The 21,589-nt window shown below is 44.7% G+C and overlaps 1 protein-coding gene across 1 annotated transcript in view; it reads right to left on the bottom strand.

Annotated features, from left to right (window-relative positions):
* The window catches only part of LOC122810122 (casein kinase II subunit alpha'), a 1,273,718-nt gene that overhangs the window by 464,594 nt on the left and 787,535 nt on the right, over positions 1-21,589 (bottom strand). Inside the window, exon 5 of the mRNA XM_044081598.1 lies at positions 7,843-7,944. Coding sequence (XP_043937533.1) covers positions 7,843-7,944 — 102 coding nt within the window. The remainder of the gene's footprint in view (positions 1-7,842; positions 7,945-21,589) is intronic.

The following is a 21,589-nucleotide window of genomic DNA, read 5'->3' on the forward strand; positions in this document are numbered from 1 at the left end:
GGGGCTGCAAAGGTGCCTCACTGAGTACCGGTGGACTGGCAATAAGCTTAATGGAAGCATCGGCAGTTTTTGACCTATGCAGTCTCTGTCTGCTCTTTTTTGGAAGATTGGTAGTCAGATGGCTTACCGAAGCCATTTCGGAATATGGAGAAAGAGAGAGAAAGAATTTAGCTACAAAAATAGCCCGGCGACGAATGGTTCGGGCTTTAAACAAGTCACAAAACCGACAGCTAGGGACATCGTGGTCTGGGCCTAAACAGGTGACGTAGTAAGAATGAAAATCTCCGAGTTATTTGCTTTCCACAGGCAAGACAATTGTTAATTTTTTATGACATCAGTTAGAAGAAGAAAAAAAAGAATCCCCACCAGTGTACTCAGCTTTAGAAGACTTCAGGTCTGAAACTCGAATAAACGAAAATTTCAGGTACCGGCACTTGCGAACTGCTTCTGTTTTGGGCTCCTTCTCGGCAAGAAAGACTGACATAATGGTGTCGGCTGCATATTTTATATCCCTGATGACCTGACATCATGGAAGGGGCGACAGCATTCGACGCAGAAATCCCAAGACTCTGGTATTTGGGCTGACTGAGGGCTACCTGCAGGCAGATAACCCAAGTGTGATGACTGCAACAGTGAAACACGAAGATCACATTACATCCGAGTGACGCCTCCAGGTGCATCTGCAGTTACCTCCTACTGCTCCTCTAGGCGTCAAATGTTACTTGTTCATACTTGCATTAATAATTACAAAATCATGCTACATACAAAGTATCAGAATATTTTATCTTGAGGCATACATGATGGCACACACACTTGAATTGATATCTGACCTCTATCAATGGGTATTTGTTAGAGCTGTAAGGTGATAACTTAATTTTAAAGGCTCAGGCCACACCCACTAGGAGTTAAAGGTACACACTCAAAATAGTTGTACTGGAGGGAATGAGATCCAATACACCAGCAAGTCGGAGGTTGCAATGATTTGCCAAACAATTACAGGAAAAAAAAGTGTCAGGTTGGATTACTTTCTCAAGAGCCATAAAAGTAGTCACTAGGGTTTTCAAGGAGCTCTATACTGAGCCCCCTCTTTCCTCTGTTTATATTTTTAAAACACTGTGGTACGGCCAGCATTACGCAGGATAATGACATTGTTCTGCTGGATTCATCCATGACAAACTAAGCCAAGGAGAGTTAGAAAGATGGTACTTACACAACCACCTGATACTCAAAAATCCAATTCAAAATTAAAACAGGATTGTTTGGAAAAAGTATAGGACCAAAGGAACAAAAAGTACAGTTTTGTACCTACCATAAATGTAGATGTTCGAGGATCCACATTGCTGCAGTCCTAACACTTGGGTAGTCCGCTGTCCCAGTCGGCCCGAATACCAAAGTATATGGCTGACGTCGGTCAAGGCGCATTAGTCTGACGTCAGGACGTCAGGGTACAAATGCGCATGACCGACGTCATATCCTCAGTCTTTTCTTGCCCCAGATGTCAGAAGACCCTAAAAAGATAAGGCCAAAACCAAAAAACACCAAACACTCCTGCAACAAATATATGTACAATATATACAAAATTACAAGAGTATAACCTCACCCACACAACCACCCCTAAACACAGAGGGGAAGGAGGGGTGGTAAATTGGACTGCAGCAATGTGGATCCTCGAACATCTACATTTATGGTAGGTACAAAACTGTACTATGTTCTTCATTCCACATTGCTGCAGTCCTAACACTTGGGTAGAATCCCAAAGCAGAGGTAAGGGAGGCTGGCAAATCATAAAGAAGCAGGAGCTGTCAACATGCCTTGCAAAATAGCTGTGGCAAAACCAGCCCTAGATTTAGAGAAGAGAGGAAGGTGGTAATGCTTAGAGAAAGTATGCACTGAACTCCAAGTAGCTGCCTCCAAAATATCCTTAGTTGCCACCCCCCTTAGAAATGCTGTTGAAGTGGCAGTAGCCCTAGTGGAATGAGGCCTAATCCCAGCTGGAATCTCCTTGCCATGATGGGAATAACAAAATGCAATGCAAAACCCAATCCACTTAGAAATAGTTTGTTTTGACACAGGCTTGCCCTGAGAACTCAAAGCAAAAGAAACAAACAACTGCTGAGACTGCCTAAAATCCTTAGTCCTGCTTAAATAATAACGCAACTGCCTGTGTACATCTAAAGTGTGCAAAATCTTTTCCCCTTATTTTGGGGATCTGCATAGAAAGTAGGCAAATGAATAGTTTGGTTTAAAGCCACACTAGAAACCACCTTAGGCATAAAGGAAGGATTAGTGCGTAATGATACCCTATCCTTATGGAAAATCAAAAAGGCTCAACCGCCATAAGGGCCTGCAATTCAGAAACCCTTCTTGCAGAAGTAATGGCCAACAAAAAGCAGTCTTCCATGACAAGTATTTCAATTCAGTAGTAGCCGCGAGGCTCAAAAGGTTGTAGAGTAAGTTTCTCCAACACAAAATTGAGATCCCAAGCAGGAGTAGGAGCTCTACGTGGGGCCTTATATTCTTTGCCCCTCTAAGAAATTGCTTGAACAAAGGATGAGAAAACAATGGTGGGTCACAATCATAGTGAGCGAAATTGCTGCAGCATGAATCTTAATGGAAGAGAAAGACAAACCTTTGTCCAATAACTCAGTAAGATATTGAAGAGCCACACTCAAATTAGGCTCAGAAATCTCCAAATTCTTTGCTGCACTCCAAAATAAAAATCTCTTCCATTTTTCTGCATACACCTTCCTTGTACTAGGTCTTCTGGCTTCCATAATCACATTTAAAACTTGTTGAGGAAGTTGAGACCTGCTGTGCTTCAAAACAGAATATGCCAGGCTGTTAGATGAAGAGAGTGAAGCTTGACATTGAGTAGATGACCGTCCCTCTGAGACAACAGGTGCGGAATCAAAGGTAAAGGCCATGGAGGCTTCCTTACCAGACTCCTCAGTAATGGGTACCAGTGTTGCCGAGGCCAATCTGGAGCTATTAAAATCATCCTTGGCTTGTCTTGTCTGACCTTTAGGAGCACCTTTGGGAGAAGAGGCAGAGGTGGAAAGGCATACACATGAAGATTTTTCCAACTGAAAGAAAGAGCATCCACTTTCCAAGCTGTGTGATGAAACCTTTTTGTGCAAAACTTTGGCAGCTGGTGGTTTAGTGGAGAAGCGAACAGATCTATGTCTGGAGTTCCCCATGACACTGTCAGTTTCCGAAATACATGAAGATCCAGTTTCCATTCGTGGGGATCCATGATTTGTCTGCTTAACACATCTGCTAAAGAGTTCTGTGCTCCCGGCAGAAACCTTGCCTGAAGAGTTAGTTGCAAGCTGAGCGCAGTCTCCCATAAAATCATTGCTTGCCTGCATAATGGGTAAGAATGTGTTCCCCCTTGTTTGTTGATGTACCACATGACAGTTGTGTTGTCTGTTAGAATCAACACCTGCCCTGGAAAAAGTAACTCCTTGAAAGCCATTAATGCAAACTGGACTGCTAACATCTCCTTCATGTTGATATGTAGATGCTGTAGTCTGGCAGGCCACTTGTCTTGTATCCACTTTCCATTCAGATGAGCTCCCCAAGCTATGTCTGAGGCATCTGTCGTTAGAATCTGACTCGCCTCTGGCGGGTCACAGAGAGTCCCTTGTTTAGGTGACATTCCTGAGCCCACCACAAAAATTCCTTTTGAATGCAAGGTATTATTTGAATGACAGTGTCCAAATCCTGGCAGTGCTGTGTCCATACATTTTGAGATACCATTGCAGCTTCCTCATATGCAGTTTGGCATTGGGAAGCACCAGAATACAAGATGCCATGAACCCTAAGGCTTGAAGGACTGTCCTTGCAGTCAGCCCGGACTGAAGAGATAGTTGATGGAAGTAAAGGGAAAGATTCTTTTGTTTGTCCGGGGTTAAAAAGGCCATCTGGGTTGCTGTATTCAGTCTCACACCCAGAAAGCACATGTCCTGAGAGGGTACTAGACTGGACTTTATTTCGTTCACAGAATACCCTAGGCATCTTAGCACTGCTATCACATATTCCAAATGCTGATAAAGGTCTTCCTTTTCTTGAGCCAGAATCAGGCAGTCGTCCAAGTAAGGATAGATTTGTATTCCTTTTAGCCTGAAGTAAGCTATCACTGGAGCCAGAACCTTTGTGAATACTCTGGGTGCAGTAGATAAGCCAAAGGGCAATGCAGAGAACTGATAATGGGAATTCCCAGCTCAAAACGCAGATACTTCCTGCAACTTAGTCTGATAGGCACATGAAGGTAAGCCTCCTTGAGATCTAAAGTTACCATCCAGTGGTCTTTGCCCAGCAGAGGTAAAAGCTGTTGTAACGTCAACATTTTGAACTTGGGAATGTCCAGATAAGTGTTGAGGATAGATAAATCCAAAATTGGTCTCCACGTGTTCCCCTTCTTTGGTACTAGGAACAGGCGAGAATAAAATCCTAGGCCCCTTTCTGGCACAGGAACCGGCTGAATGGCCCCTATTTGGAGTAACAGAGAAATTTGCTTGTGAGCCTCTTTTCTTTGTAGAGGAGGAATGTCTGGCATGCCAGTGAAAGGGGGCAAGGTATGGAAATAAAACCTGTAACCGTGGTGAATGATATCCAATACCCATCTGTCTTGGGTAATTAAATTCCAATTTTCTTTGAAAAGAGCCAGCCTTCCTCCCAAATGTGCTGCCAGACGAGAAAGTACTGGCAGCTGAAAAGGCAGGTCATTGGGCCTGTTTACGAAAGGACTGACCCCTGCCCTCACCAGAAGACTGAGCAGGTGAACTCCCTGTTCTAGGCCTAAAAGAACCTTGAGCTCTGCCCCTACCACGTCTAGACCTACCCCTAGACTGGGAATCATAAGCAGGATATGTCCATCCCTTAGTAGGCCAATTTCTACTAAACTTCGGAGGCTGAACCTGCAAGAAATCTTTAACAGTCTGCATAGACTTAGCCTTGTCCTCCATTTTCTTTAAAACTGCTTCCACAGGCGAACCAACCAACACGTCAGACTGTAACGGAGCATCCAAAATCCTTGTCTTAACATGGTCAGCTAAATTCTGATCCCTCAGCCAGGCGTGCCTACGAAGAACAGAACCAGTGGCAGCCACCCTCGAAGAGGCCTGCACAGCATCAAAACCACATTGCAAGGAATGCTTACCCACCTGTTCAGACACGAACTAAATCCTGCAACTCTTTACACTCAATACCTTCCGCCAGAGCATCCACCTTAGACTTCAATTGTGAAAGGAGATAATTTTGATATTTTAACATGTGAAACTGGCAATTCAACCCTCATGGCTAAAGTGGAAGAAGTATACACTTTCTTTCCCCATCTATCCAAAGCCCTTGCCTCTTTATCAGGAGGAACAGGATTTTTAACAACAGAAGCCTTAACACCTTTAGGCCCCTGAGAAACAGTTTCCGGGTCTGCCCTAGGACTCTTAAAAAGATACTTATGAGCTTCAGGCACCCTATAATACCTATCTGGTTTAACTGGGGCAGGAGGCAAAGAATCAGAGTTCAGGGAAGCCTCTGCAAAAACATCTTCCACCACATCCAGAACAGGAGGTATAGCTAAAGGCCTATGCTGGGGTAAAACAAAAATTCCCTAAGCCTCTTCCTGGAATCAGAGAAATCTTGACCTTCCCATTTAAAATGCTCCCTCATGGAATGAAGAGTCTCTGAAAAGAAAAATCCTCAGGAGGAGAAGCGAAGGAGTAGAATCATCCACATCAGAATCAGAATAAGGAGGATACTCCTGCAAGTCTTCAGCCGAAGACTCAGAAGCCTCGAACACTGCTCAAAACTCTCAAGCTCAGGTTCCACCCTAGGCCTCTTATCAGGAGGGCATAGAACCTCTAATCATAGTAATCAAATCTTCTGCCATTTTAAGCATATGTTTCTTAGGCAAAGATCCTGAAGAACTAGGAGAGACCCCCACTGAAGTTAAACCTGGCCTGCCTCTCAAAGAAGCCTTGGAAACAGAAGGGGAGGGCCTAACCACCTTAGGAAGAGAGGGAGAACAGCCACCTGAGAAGCCCCTTCAGCCTGGCCTACCTCCTGAGAGGACACATCCTGTAACAGTAAAGTCTCTCCCTGAGACTCCAAAGAAACTTCTGGCAGAACCTCCGGCTCCACTGAGCCTTCTAAAGAACCGGCGTCCGGGACTGACGGTTCTTCCAACCTAAACTTTGCTGCTTTGTCCTTGCGCTTTTGGAAGCGGGCGTCGGAGCATCCGGCGGCATTTTATAATTACAACGCTTCCCAAAAACTAACCTGGCACAGTCTAACCTTCTCTTTATAGTGCGTTTGTTAAATCTAGCACAAGAGCGACATCCAACAACTTCGTGCTCAGGCCCTAAACAAGGTATACACAAGGTATGGTAATCCCTATGAGGTATCTGTTTCCCACAAGAAATACAGTTATTCACTTTTTCTGACATCCGGTTAAATACTGAGGCAAGAAAAAAACAAAATATTCCCCAACGGGGTACTTAGCCAACTTTGATTCGGTCTAAAACTCCGACTTCAGAAAATTTCAGAACGCCAACCTGCACTCGCAAAACTGCTTCTGCATCGGACCATGCGGCAAAAAAGACTGAGGATATGACGTCGGTCATGCGCATTTGTACCCTGGCGTCCTGCCGTCAGACTAATCGCCTTGACCGGCCAGCCATATACTTTGGTATTCGGGCCGACTGGGACAGCGGACTACCCAAGTGTTAGGACTGCAGCAATGTGGAATGAAGAACATCAGTGAACAAGACTAATTGGCCAAGGACAACTGCAATGCATTGCAGTAGAAAACCTAAAATTATATTTGGCTATAAAGGACGACTTAACAAATAATGAATACAATGAGAAGAGGTAGTGACTTGAACTGCAATACAAAGTCAAAACTGTAACCTGTCTTACAACACAGGGTTAATTAGCTCCCTTCTTACCAATGCAGAACAGGGTAGTCCTTGCACCCTTTTAGGAGTAGGCCAAGAAAGACATGGCTTCCCCTTACAACAAACTTGGAATAAGGTTGAAAAACAGACAAGAATCACCAACACATTCTGTCTACCTCTCCAGAGCCCACATAATAGGGATAAAAGATTTCCAACTTCTGACCAACTGCAACTTCAAAACATTACTGTAGACAATGTCTGTTAATTTATTAATAACTATCTGTAAAGCGCAAAGTTACTACTGCTAGTGATGACGAGGACAAAAAAAGGACAAATCCCAACAGTGGACTTCACTGAAATTACCATGATTTGCCATATTATCAAGGACAGGCTAAAACAGAATATGGCAAACACTTCATAGAAAGTTCCGAAAGAATCATCTAAAATATTCAATCTGCACATACAAATCAACCATCTCTGCTATATTACATACTAAACCAGAATATGCTTCACTCTAAATGCATACTATACATTGTGCCTCAAGACATGCACAAGAATTCAAAATGATATTTCTAGTGTTTTCCTTGCAAATAGCTAAAAACTAGGTACTGTAAAACCTTGAGTATTTCTCTCTATGCTGTATATGCCAGTGTCACTATGCAACTGATTCATGTTTCATTTTCGTGTGTGGACCAGTGCTCAAGTCTTACATTTTACACTCACAATTTGTAACACAATGGCCTTGTTCACTGCAAATGGGCATTCAGCTCCATGAGATTTTGCTAGTAAACAAATCTAAGATAAAAAAAAACCACAAAAAAAATACTCTAATCCTGTGTTAAAACAGAATGAATACCATTACTCTGAGACAAAGGCAGACCACCAACTTAAACTGCACACTCAATACTATAGCCATTTTTCCCTCCAAAATCCTTAAAATGCATACCTGATCATAGTTGTCTTGGCCATGGAAGAAAGGCTCCTTGCGGAAAATCATACTTGCTAGCATGCAGCCCAGACTCCACATGTCCAAGCTGTAGTCGTACATCTGTGTAAGAGGGGAAAAGTTAATTACAACAGTCTAAAGATATGCCACTACACTGGACATTCTAGAAAAAAACTTTCTAGCAGCTCCATGAAGTGCAATGAATGAAAAAGAGAACAGAATTCACAGACAGTACATTAAAACATGCCAAGATGGTCTTTTCACAAGACAGTACAGTACAAAATAAACACACACTGGTTAGTAAACATTAAATTCATACAAAATCAAAGCATTTTTATTTTATCAAGTTTTTAAGCCACCCATTTGTTTTTTCCTCGTCTAGTTCTGAAATTGACAAAGTCAAAGTAATTACTCAATCAGACATTAGACAGCCATCTCTGCTGCAGACAGGGTTGCCAGACGTCCCTATTTGGGTGGGATTGTCCCGAGATCAGCATCCTGATCCCGAGTTCCGCCCTGCCGGTTTAAATCCCGGGCAGCCTCCGCTTTTTTTTTTTTTTTTTGGATTGGCCCGTATACCTGTATACGGGCCAATCAAAAATCGCTAAAGTTCCGCATTAAACGAAGCTCCGTATTTAGCGAGTTTTGATTGGCCCATATGCTGGTATATGGGCCAATCAAAACATCACAAAACAGAGCTACTTCTGTTTAATGCGGAATTCTGATGTTCCTCATTAAAGACGTGGAAGACTTTTTTTTTTTTTTTTTTTTTTTTTAAGTCCCTACCTGGTCAGTCGGAAATCTGGCAACCCTGGCTGTGGATATTTAACACACAAGTACTTAAGCACACTGTCCTGTCACACAGCTGCTCTTAGAAACTCAGCACAGTCAGATGAGGTGGCACATTCTATTTCCTACATTCTTATGTTGGGGCCAAGAAGCATGCTCTTCCACCACAACACAAAAAGTTCTTGCCATATCACCTGACAACATGGCCATATGCAGCAAGTGTATTTCTGCTGCTTTATACTGCTAAATCGTTTTACTGTGTGTGCACTTGATTTTCTGCTTAAAAGTTAATTTCAACTGCATTCAAAACTGTAGGCGTCACGCTCAAGTGAGACCATCTTTTCTGAGCATTTTTACTGTTTAAATTGCTTTTTGTTGCTTAATTTATTAAAAATAAATACTATCTGTACTGCTCGTTTACCGCCCTTTCCTATACTAGAATAGTCCGGATCCCAGATCTGCTGGTTTCAGGACTTAAGTCTGTTTCTGAGTGGTCCAGACCTTGTTGCGGTAGTGGGAGGTCTTTCTGCTTATCAGAGTGGTAAGCCTATCTGTCGCAAGAGGAGTGGTTTCCAGCTCTGACATTAACCTTATTGGCCGTTCTGGGCTGATTTCAATCCCTTTCAACTTTGAGTTAAAAGCCTGTGTTTGCGCAGGTTTGCACGTGTGCGCACATCGTGCAGTGCCGCTTAGCTAGGGTTAAACTATTCCCGGCGCCACAAAGTCTGCTCTTCAGGTTTTGCCTTATAACTAGCCAGATTCTTAATTACAGCACTTGAATCTGCTTCTTCGTGCTCAGCACCGGCTCAGAACTGTTGTAAGCACTAAATAACCTATTAATTACTACAGCACTCAACCTTCCTCATTACCTAGTGGATAACAGTTTATACTACTCATCCTCCTCAGTTGCTTAGAGTAAAACAGCTCTAGTACTTAACTTCTTTTTTCCTCTGGACAAACAAGGGAAGCATATATTCACCATAATGTTCCATCTGAGTAGTTACACTTAATTTGTCAGCAACCTGTGTGGGTTCCAGATCAGATACGGATTCGAGACGGCAGCTTACAAAGCAAAAGATCTGAGCTCCAAGCTCCTCCTCCTTACCCATACTACACTGCAACCTCCTTCCAATCCTCAGATCAAGTTTGCCACCCATTGCATGACACAACCTAAGATACCAAAAACCTGACCTGAACACACACTAGGCTCATCAAACTCAGGACATCGAGCCTAAACAGAGAAATAAACCACCAAGGTCAGGGGGAAGGAGGGAGGGAAGGTTGCTGACAAACAAAGTCTTAACTACTCAGATGAAACTTTATGGTGAGTACATAACTTCTTTATCTGAAGTAGTCAACTTCATTTGATCATCAACCTGTGGGACAGAGTCCCCAGCTACCCAAAATCTTGGGAGGCCTTAAGGAAGGATATTCTGGAGCACAGCAGAGCCAAAGGAAGCCCTTCCTCTAGACACCATATCCAGCTTATAATGAGTAATAAAAGTGAGAGGAAGCCCAGGTAGCTGCTGAACAAATATTATCCAGGGAAACTCTAGACCAGAATGCAGCAGAAGTAGCCATCGAACTGTTAGAATGAGTATGAATCCATACTGGTTCTGGTAATCCAAGTTCATTATATTCTTGTAAAATACAAAGAGAAATCCATTTAGCGAGAGTCACCTTCGAAACTGGTTTCCCTAAAAAGGGTTTAGCAAAGGAAACAAAAAGCTGATCAGATTTACGGAAAGGTATGGACCTATGTAAATAAAAACGCAACTGTCTGTGAGCATCCAACAAATGAAGTTTGTATTCCCCTTTATTGTGAAAATTAGGGAAAAATACAGGCAAATTAATAGACTGATTAATGTTAGACTCCGAAGCAACTTTAGGAAGAAAAGACAGGTTTAGTGCTGAGAGACACCCTATCCTTATGAAAAACTAGGTATGGGGGTTTCATACATAGCGCTTGAAGCTCCGACACTCTCCTAGCTGAAGTGATAGCTACCAGGAAGGCTGTCTTCCACGACAAGAATTTCAAGTCAACTGATGCTGTAGGTTCAAACGGAGGCGCAACTAAGGCCTGAAGAACCAATGTCAAATCCCACGGAGGGGAAGGATTTTTGATAGGAGGTCTCAGAAAAAAAAGTACCTTTGATAAAGGTCTTGCAAATTCTGGCAGCAGCTAGAGAACCTGAATTTTCCCCTACGTGAAAATGGGATATAGCCACCAGCTGGACTTTCACTGTGGAACAGATGGCCCTGTGAAGAAAAATATGAGACAAAAAATCTAACACCGCTAGAACTGGAGCAGTAAAAGGATCCAGATTTCTCTTAGAAGCCCAAATGGAAAAACGTTTCCATTTACTACTGTACACTTTTCTGGTACAAGACTTGTGCCCCTCTACCAGAACGGATTTAACTGGGGAAGAGATACCAGGAATTCTGGCAACTAATGGAATTGCAGCAACCAATCTGTGAGCTTGAGGCTGTCCAGATTCGGAGGAGGAATTCCCGAGGGATGACTAATTAGATCCGGAATGGGATCCAAAATCCAGGGTGGAGCTAGAAGATGAGACCGTAGGCAAGGGAACCAAACTTGACGAGGCCAGAATGGGGCTAGGAGGATAAACCTTCTCCCCAACCGACGAGCTTTCTGTAAGAATTTTGTCATGAGAGGAAGCAAGGGATATGCATAAAGAAGACCAGGTGGCCAAGCATGGACAAGAGCATCTCTGGGGACTTCCCCTGTTGGGGGAATCAGAGCGAAAAACTTGCTGCACTTCGCGTTGGATGGCAAAGCCAAGAGATCGCAGCAAGGCTGAACCCACCTGAGGAAGCTCTGTTCCGCTACAAAAGGGTTCAAATGCGACTTGTAAGGTGAAAGGATAGTCCTGCTCAATTTGTCTGCCAAAATGTTGGACTGACCCGGGAAGTGCGTTGCTATCAGAAAATGGTTGGTGGAAATCACCCATTCCCACACACTCATGGCCTCTCGACAAAGTGGATAGGACCTGGTTCCTCCCTGTTTGTTGATCTACCAGACCACTGACATTGTCTGACTGGATCTCAATAGTTCCCAGTGGAAGAGAGGTATGAAGGGCCTGCAACGTTAAAAAGGACAGCTCTCATCTCTAGAACATTGATAGGCAGAACGGTCTCGCTTGGGGTCCATGTGCCTTGGACAGTCCTGCCCGAACAATGCCCCCCCCACCCTAGCGGGAGGTGTCCATGGTCACTGTGGCTTGGGGCAGAGGCATAACAAAGGGGCGTCCTTCTCGCAGATCCTGGGATTGAAGCCACCACATGAGAGGAGCTCTGCACACTTTCTTTGGAGGAATCGGAAAGTCTAGAGACTGATATAGTAGAGACCACTGAAATTGTAACGTCCACTGTAACACTCGTATGCAGAAGTGCACAAGGAACCAGATTTATAGCTGCTACCATGGGCAGGACCAACTCCGCTGGAGGTGCAGGAGTATGAAGAGGCACCAAGACATGAAGGGCCAGGCTGCGAAGTCTGTCTGGGATCAAAAATATCCTGGCCTGAAGAGAATAGTACAGTTGTGTACCTACCATAAATGTAGATGTTAGAGTGTATTCACTGTTGCAGTCATTACACTTGGGTTATCCTGCTGGCAGGCTACCCGCAGTCGGCCTGAATTCCAAAGTCCTGGTCCGGCGTCGGTTGCTGTCGCCTCTTCCCTGACGTCAGTGCGCCAGGGGTATAAAAGATGCAGCCGTCGCCATTTTCTTCAGTTTTTCTTGCCCCAGATGTCAGGTGTCCCCAAAAAGGTAAGGCTAAAAATTCTGCTTATAAAAAAGCATGCAGTAACATAATCATTAACTTCATCTACAAGCAAATACACCACATAGGTTGTTATAGAATAGAGAAGTATAGGCAAGTCCCAGCAATGAAAATGGGGATGGAGGGAGGGTAACCTGGACTACAACAGTGAATACAGTCAAGCATCTACATTTAAGGTAGGTACACAACTGTACTATGTTCGTGTTTCACTGTTGCAGTCATTACACTTGGGTTGAATCCCAAAGCTGAGGTTGGGAGGCTGGGCCTAAATAGAATTAGGAGTGGCTATGAGGCCCTGCAGAACTGCAGTGGCAAAGCATGCTCTGGATTTAGAGTAAAGAGGTAAGTGGTAGTGCTTTGTAAAAGTGTGCACTGAAGTCCAAGTTGCAGCCTCCAAAATATCCTTAGTTGGTACACCTCTAAGGAAGGCTGCTGAAGTAGCTGCTGCTCTGGTTGAATGTGGCCATATGCCCTTAGGCACTGATTTGCCATGTTGTGAATAGCAGAAATGAATGCAGTGGCCTATCCATTTTGAAATGGTCTGCTTTGAAATAGCCTTTCCTTGTGATCCTGCAGCATATGCCACTAAAAGTTGCCCAGTCTTTCAGAAAGCTTTAGTTTTGTCCAAGTAGAAGTGCAACTGTCTGTGTATGTCCAAAGAATGCAGAAGTCTCTCCCCTTTATTCTGTGGGTTTGGATAAAAGGTAGGCAAATGAATGGTTTGGTTAAGAGCCACACTAGACACTACCTTAGGCATAAATGTTGGGTTTGTCCTTAGAGAAACATTGTCCGGATGGAAAATAAAAGGATCCACAGCCATTAATGCCTGTAACTCTGAGACTCTTCTTGCTGAAGTTATTGCTAAGAGCAGAGCTGTATTCCACAAGAATTTTATCTCAGCTGTATTGGCTGGCTCAAAAGGAGGCAGTGTGAGCTTTTCCAAGACAAAATTGAGGTCCCATGCAGGTATTGGTGCTCTCCTTGGAGGTCTTATGTTTTTGGCCCCTCTGAGGTACTGCCTTAGCAGTGGATGTGAAAGAATAGGTGGGTCCGTATTGTAATGAGCTGAAATGGCAGAGGCATGGACCTTAATTGATGAGAAGGATAGGCCCTTGTCCAGCATCTCAGTTAGGTATTGTAAAATCTGAGGAATATTTGGTATAAGCATGTCAATTCCTTGTGCCTGGTTCCAAGCACAGAATCTCTTCCATTTTTTCTGCATAAGATTTTCTGGTGCTGGGCTTCCTGGCCTCCAAAATAATATCCATAACCACTTTAGAGAGGTGTGTTCTGAATGGTTACATTATCTGCCATACAGCCAGATTTAGGGTTCCGAGTTGGCTGTGCAGGATCAGATTGTTTTGTTGGGTCAGTAAATGAGGAATATGAGGTAATGTCCAGGCTGGGCCTTGAGAAGCTCTTTAGGATTGGGTACCAGTGCTGGCGTGGCCAATCCGGGGCAATCAGTATCATTTTTGGCTTCTCTTGTCTGATCTTTAGGAGTACCATGGGGAGTAGAGGCAGTGGAGGAAAGGCATATACTGTAAGGGTTTTCTAGCTGAATGACAGCGCATCCGCTTTCCATGCTTGTTTGTGATAAGTCCTTGTGCAGAATCTCTGTAGTTGGCAGTTGTGAGGGGAGGCAAATAGATGTCTGGGCATCCCCATTTCCTTGTTGTGCTAAAGATTTGTGGATCTGGTTTCCACTCGTGAGGATCCATGAGGTTTCTGCTTAGTTCGTCTGCCAAAGCATTTGTCTTTCATGGCAGGAATTGTGCTTGTAGGTGTACTTGATAAGTCAATGCTGTGCTCCACAAAATCATGGTTTGTCTGCAGAGGAGGTAAGAATGTGTGCCTCCCTGCTTATGTACCACAGGACTGTAGTATTGTCCATCTTTATCAGCAGCTGTCCCAGATGAAGCAGATCCTTGAAGGCTGTCAGGGCATTCTGTACAGCTAGCATCTCTTTTTGATTGATATGAAGATGCCTTTGGCTTGCGGGCCATGTACCCTGAATACATTTTCCTGCCATGTGGGCCCCCCAGGCATAATCTGATGCATCTGTTAGTGTCTGCCTGGCTGTGGGTAAAGTGAATGGCTGTCCCTTGTCGTGGTGACAGGCCTGTGCCCACCATCGAAACTCCTGTTGCAGGCAGGGAATGAGAGTAATTAATGTTTCTAGGCTGTGGCAGTGTTGAGTCCAAATACTTTTTAGATACCATTGTAGCTTCCTTATATGCAGTCTTGCATATGGAATTAGCAGAATGCAGGATGCAATTTAGCCCAAAGCCTGCAGAATTTTTCTTGAAGATAACTGGGTCTTTGTTGCCATGCTTTCGAAGTAAGAAGTCAATTGCCTTTGTCTAGTGTGAGATAAGCCATCTGGGCAGTTGTATTTAAGCTTGCACCCAGGAATATTATCTCTTGAGAGGGTACTAGTTTTAATTTCTTTTCGTTTACTGTGTACCTTAGGCAAATTAGTAATCTTTTTACTAACGCCAGATGCTTTAGTAGAATGTCTTTGTTCTCTGCTTGAATAAGGCAGTCGTCCAAGTAGGGATATATTTGAATTCCTCTGTCTGCAAAATGCAATTACTGGTGCCAGGAATTTTGTGAAGACCCTGGGCGCAGTAGATAAGCCAAAGGGCAGTACAGAGAATTGGTAGTGCATTGAGCCAGCTATGAATCAGAGGTATCTTCTGCAAGATTGTCTGATTGGGACATGCAGGTATGCCTCTTTGAAATCCAAAGTTACAAGCCAAGCCTTCTTACCCAGCATGGGCAGAAGCTGCTGCAGTCAACATTTTGAAATTTGGAACATCCAAAAAAGTGTTTAGAATATACAGGTCCAGAATTGGTCTCCAGGCTTTGTCTTTTCTGGGTAGTAAGAAAAGTAGAGTAAAATCTTTGTCCCTGCTCTTGTGGTACTGGCTGAACAGCCCTCATGCCCATGAGAGATGAAACTTGTTTTTGTGCCTCTGCCCATTGATTGTGTGGCAGGTCTGGCATACCTTTTTGCCTTTGGAAGGGTGTGAAAGTGGAACCTGTAGCCCTGAGAGACTATATTTAAGACCCATTTGTCCTGGGTCATGTGCCAATTTTGCGAAAAAAGTGATAGCTTTCCCCCAAAGGGTGCTGCCAAAAGATAAGTGCTTGGCATTGGTAGAGGAAAGTCATTAGGACTGTTTCCTATATGGCTGTGATTTGTCTTCTCCGCTTTCGGAGGTAGTAGCACCCCATTGTTTGGGACTGTATGAGCCTTGGGATTGTCTGCCTCTAGGAAGCCTGTGTCTGCCTCTTTGTGGCCTGTCTGACACAGGAAAGGACCAATTCTTAGGCCAGTTTCTGCTAAATCTGGGTGGTTGTACCCGTTAGACATCCTTTACTGTCTGCATAGATTTCGCTTTATCCTCCATTTTCTTCAACACCTCTTCTGCCTTAACACCAAACAAAGTATCATGCTGTAATGGAGCATCAAATAATTTTGCTTTAACATGATCAGGCAGATTCTCTTCCTTTAACCAAGCAAGCCTTCTAATAAAAGAACCTGTAACAGCGGCCCTGCAAGAGGCCTCCAGTGAATCAAAACCACATTGCAAAGTATGCTTTCCCACTTGTTCAGCTGCATGCAATAAATCCTGCATTTCCTTGTTTTCAGAACATTCAAAATTTGTCAACATTTTCTGTTTTAGCAGTGGCATTACGTATTGCTGATATTTAAGCACATGAAACTGACAATTTAAAGCCCTTACAGCCAAGGTAGCAGAAGTGCAAACTCCCCCCCCCCCCCAATCTGTCCAGTGTCCTGGAATCCCTATCCGAGGGAACAGGGTTTTTTGCAGTAAAGGCCTTGACCTCTTTAGGACCCTAAGATATAGTTTCTGGGTCAGCAGCAGGGTTTTTATATAAATATTTATGAGAGTCTGGAACCCTGTAGTATCTGTCTGGCTTAACAGGTGCAGGAGGTACAGAATCAGGGGACAGGCCGGACTCTGAAAATACATCTACAATGTCTAGAACAGGTGGGATAGCAAGAGGTCTGTGCTGAGGTAGAAGAAAGTCTCTGAGCCTATTCTTAGATTCAGAATAATCTTGGCTCCCCAGTGGAAATGCTCCCTCATGGTATGCAGTGTTTCCCCAAAAGAATAATCCTCAGGAGGAGAAGCTGAAGGAATAGATTCTTCAGCATCAGAATCCTCATAGGGAGGCAAAGAGCATCCCTATTCTGAAGAGGAGTCAGAAGAAATGGAAACCTGATCAGAAGAATCATATTCAGTGACTTGCCTAGGCCTCTTATCAGGAGGGGGATGGGAACCCCTGATCAAAGTAATTAGGTCTTCGGCCATTTTAAGCATCTGTTTCTTAGGCATGGAGGTCTGTCCAGGAGAATGCTGTACTTGTTTCTTTGTTTTTAAAGCTGTTTTAGTCTGCCTTGGAAGCGGAGGATGGCTTGACATAACTGTAGGTCTGAAAACACCCTCAGAAGCCGATGCCTGCTCAGTGGTTCTGCACCCATCTGAGGGAATAGTTTCAGAGTGTCCAATACCTTGAGTATCCAGAGGCCTAGTTGTCTCCATGTGGGAGTCGGAAGCAGCCTGTGGCTCTGAGGGAGCGGGTGTCAGGGGCTGCGAAAGTGCCTCACTGAGAACTGGCGACTGGCCTAGTGGAGGCCTTGTCGGTTTTGGATCTCGGATGCCCGTCTTTTTCCTTTTCCTTGCACTTTTTATGAACTCCGGTCATCAGCTGTTCCGATGGCATTAAATAATTAAATCTTCGGCCAAAGTAATGAAAGGCAAAATCGTACAGGCGCTTAATAGTGTGTTGGTTAAATCTAGCACAACCGACAGCTAGCAACGTCGTGGTCAGGGCCTAGGCAAGGAATACAGTAAGAATGAAAATCCTTATGAGGTATTTGCTTCCCACAAGAAATACAATTGTTAACTTTCTCTGACATTGGTCTGGGGGCAAGCAAAAAGTTTCCCCAACGGGGTACTAAGCTTTATTGAAGACTTCGGATCCGAAATACGATTTCGAAAATCTCAGGAGTCAGCCGGCCGGCACTTGTGAACTGCTTTTGCTTCGGGCACTGCGCGGCAAGAAAGACTGAAGAAAATTGTGCCGGCTGCATCTTTTATACCCCTGGTGCACTGACGTCAAGGAAGAGGCGACAGCAACAGATGCCGGACCAGGACTTTGGAATTCAGGCCGACTGCGGGTAGCCTGCCAGCAGGATAACCCAAGAGTAATGACTGCAACAGTGAAACACGATGAACATCCAGGGGTCTGGAGGGAGGAAAACCAGGACTGCAACAGTGAATACACTCTAACATCTACATTGTACAACTGTACTATGTTCTTCGTGTTTCACTGTTGCAGTCATCACAATTGGGTTGATTCCCAAAGCCGAGGAAGGGGGGAGGCAGTCAAGAAGAGTTAGGGTTGGCTAGTAGGCCTTGCAAGACTTGTTGTTGCAAATCCTGCCCTGGATTTGAAAAAGATAGGCAGATGGTAATGCTTGGTGAAGGTGTGTACAGAACTCCAGGTAGCAGCTTCCAGTATGTCCCTGGTAGGGACTCCCCTGAGAAATGCTGTAGAGGTAGGTGTAGCCATAGTGGAATGTGTTTTGACCCCCTGAGAGGGGTGGTTTTCCATGGTGCTTGTAGCAGAAATAGATGCAGTGTGCTATCAATTTGGAAATGGTTTGTTTTGAAATGGCCTTGCCCTCTGCTCCTGTTGCAAAGCCAACTAGCAGCTGGTCAGATTTTCTGAAAGGCTTAGTCCTATCAAGGTAGAGCCTGAGCTGTGTGTGCACGTCAAAAGAGTGCAGGATTTTTTCCCCTTTATTTTGAGGATTAGGGAAGAAGGTAGGCAAATGGATGGATTGGTTGACAGCCACACTGGACACCACTTTAGGCATAAAGGAAGGGTTAGAGTCCTGAGGGAAACCCTGTTGGCATGGAAAATAATGAAGGGTTCCACAGTCATCAGCGCTTGTAATTCAGACATTCTTCTACCTGAAGTGATGGCTAGAAGCAATGCTGTTTTCCAAGAGAGAAATTTTAACTCTGCTGAAGAAGCAGGTTCAAAAAGGGGAAGCGTGAGCTTTTCCAGTACAAAGTTAAGGTCCCAAGCAGGGGTGGGTGCTCTCTTTGGTGGCCTTAAGTTGTATGCCCCCCTCAGGAGCTGTTTGATGAGAGGGTGAGAGAAAAGAGGTGGCTCAGTATTGTAATGAGCCGAGATGGCACAGACCTGGATCTTAATGGAGAAGGATAGGCCTCTGTGGAGTAGATCTGCTAGGTAATCCATGATTAGAGGTAAGGAGGGCAGTGCTATGTCCTTTCCTTTAGACTGAATCCAAGAACAATACCTTTTCCACTTTTCAGCATAGGATTTCTTAGTACTGGGCCTTCTGGTTTCAAGGATGACATCCAGCATCTGTCTGTTTAGGGTTGCTGGTGGAGTATCTAAGGAATAAGCCAGGCTGAAAGATTTAGGGTTTGCAATTTTGGATGCAAAATCTGTCCCTCCTGCTGGGAAAGCAGGGTTGGGGTCTCGTGTAGGTGCCAGGGTGGCACCATTGTCAGGCTGAGCAGGAGTGGGTACCGGTGCTGGCATGGCCAGTCCAGGGCAATCAAATTTGCCCTTGGTCTTTGTCTTATTTTGAGTAAAACTCTTGAGAGATGGGGCAGAGGAGGAAAGGCATAGATTGAGAGGTTTTCCCATTGAAATTATAGTGCATCCACCTTCCAGGCCGTGCTGAGGGTTCCTGGTGCAGAATTTGCTTAACTGGTGGTTGTCGGAGGAGGCAAAGAAATCCACCTCTGGGGCTCCCTATTTCTGGATCAGAAGGCTGAAGGTGGAGGCCTCCAATTCCCACTCATATGGGTCTAGGAGATTTCTGTAAGCCGCTGTGGTACAGCGGTAGCATTGTTGCCTCACAGTAAGAGGTTCCTCTGTTCAATTCTCAGCTGGAGTGCCTTCTGTGTGGAGTCTGCATGCCCTCCCCGCGGTCGAGTGGCCTCCGAAAGACATGTGTGAATGAGCGTACCTTTGCTGAAGGTTGGGTGTCAAGCTGGCAACTCGGCACCATAAAAATCTACTGCCAATCATTAGCAGACCGGAGTTCCGCTGTGGCGACCCCTAACCGGGAAAAGGCAAAAAGACAAACCTGGGTCTAGGAGATTTCTGCTTAAGTCGTCTGCCAGTGAGTTTTTTTTTGCCCGGCAGGAATTGAGCTTGTAGATTGATTTGGTTGTCCAAGGCCGTGTTCCACGGGGCCATGGCTAACCTGCAGAGTGGGTAAGAATGGGTTCCCCCCTGCTTATTTATGTACCACATAACTGTGGTGTTCTGTTTTTATCAGCAGTTGTCCTAGAAAGAGTAGGTATCTGAAAGCTGCCAAGGCATTCTGTACAGCTAGCATCCCTTTTTGGGTGATGTGCAGGAGAATTTGACTTTGGCTCCAGTGGCCCTGAATACATTTGCCAGCCATGTGGGCCCACCATGCATAGTCTGATGCATCTGTGGTCAGGGTCTGGGCGGCGTGGGGTAGAGTAAAAGGCAGCCCCTTATTGTGGTTGCATGCTTCTGCCCACCAAAGGAACTCTGCCCTTAGACAAGGTATGATAGGAATGACTGTTTGCAGGTCCTGAGAATGTTGGCACCAAAGACTTAAGTACCATTTAGGTTTCCTCATATGCAGTCTTGCATATGGAATTAGCAGAATACATGAGGTCATGAACCCTAGGGCTTGCAGTATTTTTCTTGCAGATGGCTGGGTTTTGGTGACAATTTGTTTGAAGTAATCTGTTAGAAAGGCCTGTTTTTCTGAAGTGAGGAATGCCATCTGGAAAGTTGTGTCCAAGCTTGCTCAGAGGAAAACAGTCTTTTGACTGGATACAAGTTGTGATTTCTTTTCGTTGATTGTGTACCCTAATGAAGAGAGAAAGCTTTTTACAAATGCCAGCAGCAATTCCTGACTGTCCACCCGAATCAGGCAGTCCAAGTAGGGGTAAATTTGGATTTTTCTCTGCCTGCAGTATGCAATGGCTGGAGCCAGGTAATTTGTGAATACCCTGGGCGCAGTAGATAAGCCAAAGGGAAGTGCAGAGAACTGATGACGTATAGACCCTGCTCTGAAATGTAGACACTTCCTGCATGACTCTCTTATGGGGATGTGCAGATGGGCTTCTTTCAAGTCTACGGTGACTAACCAGGCATCCTTGGCTAACATAGGGAGAAGCTGTTGCAGGGTAAGCATCTTGAATTTTGGTACAACCAGGAAGGTGTGTTGAGAATGGAAAGATCCAGGACTGAGTGGCAAGAGCCCTCTTTCCAGGGTACCAGGAAAAGTCTGGACTAGAATCCTTGCCCCCCCACTGTTCTACTGGAACAGGCTGAATACCTCTGATATTGAGCAGGGAAAGTACTTGGCTTTGAGCCTCTGCCCACTGGTTTGGAGGAAGGTCTGTAAACCCGCTTGGGGTTGCCAGTGAATGGAAATAAAATTTATACCCCTGGGATACAATGTTGAGGACTCATCGGTCCTGAGTAATGGACATCCAGTTTTTTGCACGAAGGGCAAGTTTTCCTCCTAGGGGCACAAGCAATTGGGCAGGGCTGGGAAGAAGAGTTGAGAAGTCATTCTGAGCTTTTTCCGTAAGGAGGTGGCTTATCGCTCCCTGATTTAGGGGTGGGGGCACTCCATTGCTTAGATGATTTAGGGGTGGGGGCACTCCATTGCTTAGATCTCTGCATACCCTGAGACTGTGGTCTGGGTGGTTTGTTTCCCCTGGGTCTTGTTTGGGAAGGACAGGGGGGGGGGGCTGGAAGAGACTAGTATTTTGAAGATCAATGCCTACTGAATCTAGGTGGTTGCACTTGTAAGAATTCTTTAACAGTTTGCATAGATTTAGCCTTTTCTTCCATCTTTTTAAGAACTTCTGCTTTGGTGCAAACAGTCCTTATTCAAAGGAGCGTCTAGTAATTTAGATTTGACATGATCTGGCAAGGTCTGCTCCTTCAGCCAAGCATGTCTTCTCAGTACAGAGCCAGTAGCTGTTGCCCTGCAAGATGCTTCTAGGGCATCAAAGCCACACTGCAAAGTATGCTTACTAACTTTGTTTGCAGAGTGCATAAGCTCCTGCAATTCTT

This window comes from Protopterus annectens, chromosome 8.part1, assembly GCF_019279795.1.
Source record: "Protopterus annectens isolate FY-2018-M chromosome 8.part1, PAN1.0, whole genome shotgun sequence".
Lineage (NCBI taxonomy): Eukaryota > Metazoa > Chordata > Ceratodontiformes > Protopteridae > Protopterus > Protopterus annectens.